The sequence below is a fragment of the Palaemon carinicauda genome, chromosome 16 (genome assembly GCF_036898095.1).
Source record: "Palaemon carinicauda isolate YSFRI2023 chromosome 16, ASM3689809v2, whole genome shotgun sequence".
Classification (NCBI taxonomy): domain Eukaryota; kingdom Metazoa; phylum Arthropoda; class Malacostraca; order Decapoda; family Palaemonidae; genus Palaemon; species Palaemon carinicauda.
The window spans coordinates 110,232,583-110,239,630 of NC_090740.1; the positions used below are offsets into that span (position 1 = coordinate 110,232,583).

At 38.0% G+C, this 7,048-nt stretch overlaps 1 protein-coding gene across 1 annotated transcript; it reads right to left on the reverse strand.

The window, feature by feature from the left end:
• Positions 1–930: 930 nt before the first annotated feature.
• On the reverse strand, positions 931–2,007 carry LOC137655489 (uncharacterized). Its single transcript, XM_068389388.1, has one exon. It carries the CDS (start codon positions 2,005–2,007, stop codon positions 931–933), a length of 1,077 nt encoding a protein of 358 aa, XP_068245489.1.
• Positions 2,008–7,048: the final 5,041 nt, after the last annotated feature.

Below are 7,048 nucleotides of genomic sequence, written 5' to 3' on the forward strand. Positions count from 1 at the left end.
GCTATCACCCACGATCAACGAATGCAAGCTATCACCCACGATCAACGAATGCAAGCTATCACCCACGATTAACGAATGCAAGCTATCACCCACGATCAACGAATGCAAGTTATCACCCACGATCAACTAATGCAAGCTATCAACTGTCGCAGCAATGGACAACAATTTGACAGCAATCGTAACTCAAGTTTTGCCAAATATTTTGAGAAATCATTAGTTACTTTGATGTACTTTCTCTAATCCATAGAAAAGGTCACATTATTATTTTCAATTTGCACTTCATTATTTACCCATTTTCCTTGACATCTTGCCTTCTTGCAGGGAATTTTTCTTACTATTCAACCTTCATGTTTTCCTATTGGTAATATGGCTTTTTTGACCCAGTTTAATTCTCTTAATACCTTTTACATTAGATAGCCTTACTCTATTATTCCTTTGGAAGCTCTATGACTTTGAATATTATATCTAGTGCTAGTTAGCCACTGAAGTGTTTTGTTCTAAAAGTTGCAGTAAAATGTAACACAATTCACGCTACTGCATTGTCAAAATGCTGCAAAGACTTTATTTCCATATTCCCTCAACCAATTGTTTCCCAATCTTGGGCCATTCAGAGGTTAATAATGTCTGTAACTTACCTTGAATTTTAAATCTGAAGTCATTCAAGTGATTAGGTTATCATGTAGAGACAATAGCAACACTCGGTGCCTTGCATGTATGTCAAGATTGTACTAAAAGCTCTTTATAGTATTGTTCTTGGGGTCTTGGCTGACTTTCCATCTGTCTTGTACTCTACACAGCGTTACTTTTAATATTTTTGTAAGTAGACATCCAATTTCTTCAACTTGATCCAAATGATGTATAGGGTTTCTTTTTAACACCACCGATGTTTGTCCTTGTCTTCTTTCTAACTCCACCAATGGCTGTCCTTGTCTACTTGCTAACACCACTGATGTTTGTCCTTGTCTTCTTTCTAACACCACCGATGTTTGTCCTTGTCTTCTTTCTAACACCACCGATGTTTGTCCTTGTCTTCTTTCTAACACCACCGATGTTTGTCCTTGTCTTCTTTCTAACACCACCGATGTTTGTCCTTGTCTTCTTTCTAACACCACCGATGTTTGTCCTTGTCTTCTTTCTAACACCACCGATGTTTGTCCTTGTCTTCTTTCTAACACCACCGATGTTTGTCCTTGTCTTCTTTCTAACACCACCGATGTTTGTCCTTGTCTTCTTTCTAACACCACCGATGTTTGTCCTTGTCTTCTTTCTAACACCACCGATGTTTGTCCTTGTCTTCTTTCTAACACCACCGATGTTTGTCCTTGTCTTCTTTCTAACACCACCGATGTTTGTCCTTGTCTTCTTTCTAACACCACCGATGTTTGTCCTTGTCTTCTTTCTAACACCACCGATGTTTGTCCTTGTCTTCTTTCTAACACCACCGATGTTTGTCCTTGTCTTCTTTCTAACACCACCGATGTTTGTCCTTGTCTTCTTTCTAACACCACCGATGTTTGTCCTTGTCTTCTTTCTAACACCACCGATGTTTGTCCTTGTCTTCTTTCTAACACCACCGATGTTTGTCCTTGTCTTCTTTCTAACACCACCGATGTTTGTCCTTGTCTTCTTTCTAACACCACCGATGTTTGTCCTTGTGTTCTTTCTAACACCACCGATGTTTGTCCTTGTGTTCTTTCTAACACCACCGATGTTTGTCCTTGTGTTCTTTCTAACACCACCGATGTTTGTCCTTGTGTTCTTTCTAACACCACCGATGTTTGTCCTTGTGTTCTTTCTAACACCACCGATATTTGTCCTTGTGTTCTTTCTAACACCACCGATATTTGTCCTTGTGTTCTTTCTAACACCACCGATATTTGTCCTTGTCTTTCTAACACCACCAATATTTGTCCTTGTCTTTCTAACACCACCAATATTTGTCCTTGTCTTTCTAACACCACCGATGTTTGTTCTTGTCTTCTTCCTTGCTCTCACCTGGCTAGTCATAGCCCCTTTAGTGCATCTAAAATATAACCTGAGTTGTAAACAGTTAGAACGATGATAGAATTGTGGGTCTTTATGGGATCAGTTCCTTCATTTTATTCATCACCCTTTTCATTATGTTGTGCTTTGAAGAAAGTTTCTCATATATTGGAGTTGTAAATATGTCAGGAAGTTGCAAAGTCTTATGTATAGTAAATTTTTTTAATGCAATGATAATATAGGAGTGCTGTACCTCGGTTTACAAGATTGATTAATTTTGGGAGCGAATTCCCAATCCAAAGTACTTTAACTGTATTCGAAAACAATTTTTCTAAATGGATAAAGTAAATTCACTCGACTCATTCCATAAGTCTATAAATGCATATGTAGACTAATTTTCAAAGGTTTACTATGTTAATTATTGAACAATTTATTAACCCATAACATTAGAAAGTAATAGATGAATAATTCACTGTGAAAAATAGAAATGATATTGACAAATTAATGGGATGATAGAGAAGGAGGGGGGGTGGAGTTACTGCTTAGCAAGAGAATCTCTCTCCACAAATAATTCTAGTAAAATATCATTCTTTTGAATAACGTCCACTATCGGTAACTGAATTATCTGATTTATTCTTTATGAACACTCGGTAGTCTAATTTTTTACACTTGGACTCAATTTTGGCACGTATCCCATCTAGAGACAATTGCTTTTGCCTTTTTAACATTGGATAAGAATCAGATTAGCACTCCATGGCAGATTTCTTGGTCTTGTTATTAATTTCCCACTAGGTAATACCCTTATGGCAAAAATTTTCATTTCCAGGCTTATGCTTGTATTCTCATTTGCTAATGTTGAAAATTACCCTTGTAACCCAAGGTACTGTACTACTGCATTAACAAGTTCTTGAAATTCATATGGAGAGAATGGTTAAATATCTTGCATTTTTAAGATTGTGTAATCAAGACTATTGTATAGATTCACTTGGTGTGTTAATGTTAAAAAGTTGCGTTATGTATTTTATATATATGATATTTGTGCTCAATTCATGTTACATAGAGTACCTATTTGGTATTTAAAGAATATAGTACATGCCAATGTATTTTCACTTATCAGATGCTATTTATTTTATAACCAATTATATGCAAAATTATCTGAACACTTTAGTTACAATTTTGTTTTTATGCAAGCTGTCAAAACTAATGATTCTATGAATCTCCCCTGATGTTCAAATTGCTTCTCTCTGGAAGTTTGTTTTACAGTATCTATGTTTAAATCTAAAACTTTAAAAAGAAGCCTCTTCTTTCTCTTCGGTAGACTTTACCTCAAGTAGAGAGACCTTTAGCAGTTCATGGTAAGAACTGATGGCTTGGTGTAGCCTTATGTTCCTTGTCTTTCAGTCGCCTTTTTGCTTGACAACCCGTAGCTCCAGATTTTTCAGTTTTCGAGATGCCTTCCCACTGCATCATGCATGGTCTATATATGGACAGTTTGTTTATACAATCGTATGCCCTTAGGGCTGTGGTGGCCCGGAGGTAGCGTCCTTGCCTGGTGATTGCCAGACTGGGGTTTGAGTCCCACTCAGACTCTAGTTCCTTTGGTCACTGAAGCCTCACTATTCTTGTTGGCTAAGGAGGGGGTGTTTAGGGAGCCTATAGGTCTATCTGCTGAGCCATCAGCAGCCATTGACTGGCCCTCCATGGTCCTAGCTTGGGTGGAGAGGGGGCTTGGCCACTGATTATATCTGATATGGTCAGGCATTGTCCTGCTTGATAGGGCAATGTCACTCCCTTGCCTCTGCCATTCATGAGTTGCCTTTGAACCTTTATAAATGGGGTTTTGACTTGCTAAGCTAGCTGCAAGGCAGCAACTGTCCTTTTAGTCTTTCTACGACATGTAGGACATGTGATGGTAGTACTCGTTCACCCCTATTACGGAGCGAGGAAAATATTGCGATTCTTCTCTGTAAATCCAAGTCTAGTAGGAAGATGATTTTCTTGCTTTATCACGTTTGGGAGAACCTTCGTCCCAATCCTTAGGTGCCAGCTGTTAAGGTGGTTACTATATCTCACCAGTTTAAAGGCCCTCATCAATGGTAGAGACAAGGAGGATAGTGCCTTCAAGATTGACCATATACATATGATCAGTGCCCAAGCCCCCTCTCCACCCCACACTAGGACCAGTGAGGGCCAGGCAATGACTGCTGAATACTCAGCACACACCTATAAGCTCCCCAAAACCCCCATCCTTAGCTAGTTCACACAGATGGTGAGGTTGCAGACACTAAAAAAACCAAGCAAGAAAGTTTCCAACAATACAGCAGTGGAACACATTTTAAAACAAAATTGTTTAATTTATCTGTGATTTTGCAGTATGTTATTCTTAGTGCCCAAAACTTCAGGGTGTGTTAGAAACCAATTCTAGGTATCTTTACCATCAGCAAGTTAACAATTTTCACAAAGTTTTCTATTGAACTTCTCTCAAAAGTTCTGAGGATGATGAAGAAAAAAGGTTGGGTGGTTTCAATAGACTCCTAGATGCATATTTTCACATTCCATTTCCTCACACTTCATGGAAGTACCTTGTGTCATCAATGTGTCAAAGGTTTACCAAAACGAATGCAATGGTTAAGATATCGGGACAGCCCTTCAAGTGTTCACCAGGATGGTGGCCTTTCTTTCAAATTGGTCAAGGAAACTGGGACAAGTGTTTTCATGCTTGTACAATTGGCTAATTGTAGTGAATTTGTTGGAAAGGCTTTGGGCTCAGGTGATACAGAGGTGTTTTGTTCACCAGTTCCAGATCCCTTTGCACAAAAATCCCTTTTGTGGTCAGGAAGTTTATATGATTGGCCTTGATTTTAGGAGCTGCCTTTAACCGTGCTAATCACAAGACCCTTGTTTTCAAACTCAAACAGTTTGGACAGGTGGGTCTTTTCGTGTCATTTGAGTTTTTAGGAATTGGTAATGGGAACTACAGCGAGTATAGGAATGTGATATCTGGTGTTCCTAAGAGTAGCGTTCTTGGCCTATTACTTCATACCGAATGCACGTGTAGTTTGGCCTAGAAAACAAGTTCATTGCCGATGGAGATGAGGCTACTCTCTCTGCATCAATTCCATCTTCTGAATGTAGATCTGGGGTTGCGCAATCCCTTAATAGAGATCAAGCTGAAATTAGCAGCGCATGGTGCGAATAATTATGATTATTCGCACCATGCGCTAATTTCAGCTAGATCTCTATTAAGGGATTGCGCAACCCCAGATCTACATTCAGAAGATGGAATTGATGCAGAGAGAGTAGCCTCATCTCCATCGGCAATGAACTTGTTTTCTAGGCCAAACTACACGTGCATTCGGTATGAAGTAATAGGCCAAGAACGCTACTCTTAGGAACACCAGATATCACATTCCTATACTCGCTATAGTTCCCATTACCAATTCCTAAAAACTCAAATGACACGAAAAGACCCACCTGTCCAAACTGTTTTGAGTTTGAAAACAAGGGTCTTGTGATTACCCCGGTTAAAAGCAGCTCTAAAATCAAGGCGTGAAGTTGAACCCTAACAAAACTGTCTGATTGTATCTATGTTGTGGGTAATGGCTCTTCAACATCCAGATCTCTGCATTGATGGTGTTTCTTTAACTTAATAAAACTTAAAATTTTAGTTGTGATTCTTGACTGCAAAATTTCTATTGAGAAACATTTTTGGTGATAAATCTAATTTGAAGTTTTAATTCTTTCATACTGCCTTGAATGTTGTTCTCCTGTCTTTCAAGTGTCCTATTCTCGATCTGGATATTAATCTCTGGCACTGTCGTTCAGTTAGCTCTTTATGCATTTAGCATATTGTTTTCAAAATTTTGAACATCCTCTGTATTCAGATCTTCCCAGACTGTACCAACCTGTACATAGTTCTAGGTATGCAGTTAAATCTAATAGCGGTGCCTTCTCCATTATAAGGCATAACATTACACAGTATTATAGAAGTTTAATTCTAGCTGTGACCAAATTAAGAAAAAAAAAATTATCTTCCTAATCGGACACTTGAATCAATAGATTGTCAGGATTTCAAACTTCCAGCGAATGGTGGTTATGGTAAACAGGCTGACATAGGTATGTCATGTACATATATGGAGACAGTGTTTTGTTTTACCTCTGTGGTTTATCTATTTCTTTTCCTCACGGGGCTATTTTTTTTCTCTTGGAGCCCTTGGGATTATAGCCTCCTGCTTTTCCAATTAGGAATGTAGCTTGGTTGGGTCGAGTTAATTTATATTTTTTTTTATATCAAGAATTCTAGTTATGGTTACATGGTGTTGAGATATATATTGTAGATTTGTAATTCCTCTTTTCCACGGACTTGATGTCAAATGGATTGAAAATAGTTTTTACTGTTAACCACTAGATTATCTTATCACTTAACCAGAGGAATTAATCAATTGAATGGAAAGACGACCTGAAATTTTTCAATTTTAGAGGTTAATGTAAATGAAACTGATCTTCCAGGGAGAAGCAATTTGTATATAAGGTGAATATAGAAATAAATTTAAAAGACCCTTTTTGCTGTTAGTCTACAGTAGAGCATACAGGAATTTAGAGACATGTAAAATGAAGTAGTGTATCTGATTTTTACCATCCAATGGGGTATCATTTTGAAGGGGCCATTTAAAAATCATTGAAAAAAATTTTTAAGCAAAGCCAGAACTGATTATTCAGATAAAATCAAATAATTTTTTGTTCTTTTAGAAGTGTAATTTTGTAAACCTTTTTTGGTATTTTGTTTGCCATAAAATCTACCTATGTAGAGTTTAAGTGGTTGTTGCCAAATCTTTCACTAAATTGCTTTTGGACAGTCAAATTTTTTGAAGTGTAGTGATTCTAAAGCTCTGTCCACATTATCGAGCATGCTCGACGGGCAAACAGTGATACCAAACCACAATAGGTAGTGAGAATGAGGGTTGATGGCGTCAAAAGCGGTAAAACCGTTGGCAGGGTTCTAGCAACAAATAAGTCTTGCCAGATCCCTGTTTGTGGGTTTCCCGCTTCTGACGTCATGAGCCCT

Excerpts from the sequence above, each read along its gene's own strand:
- LOC137655489 (XM_068389388.1), bottom strand. The coding sequence starts at position 2,007 with ATGACTAGCCAGGTGAGAGCAAGGAAGAAGACAAGAACAAACATCGGT.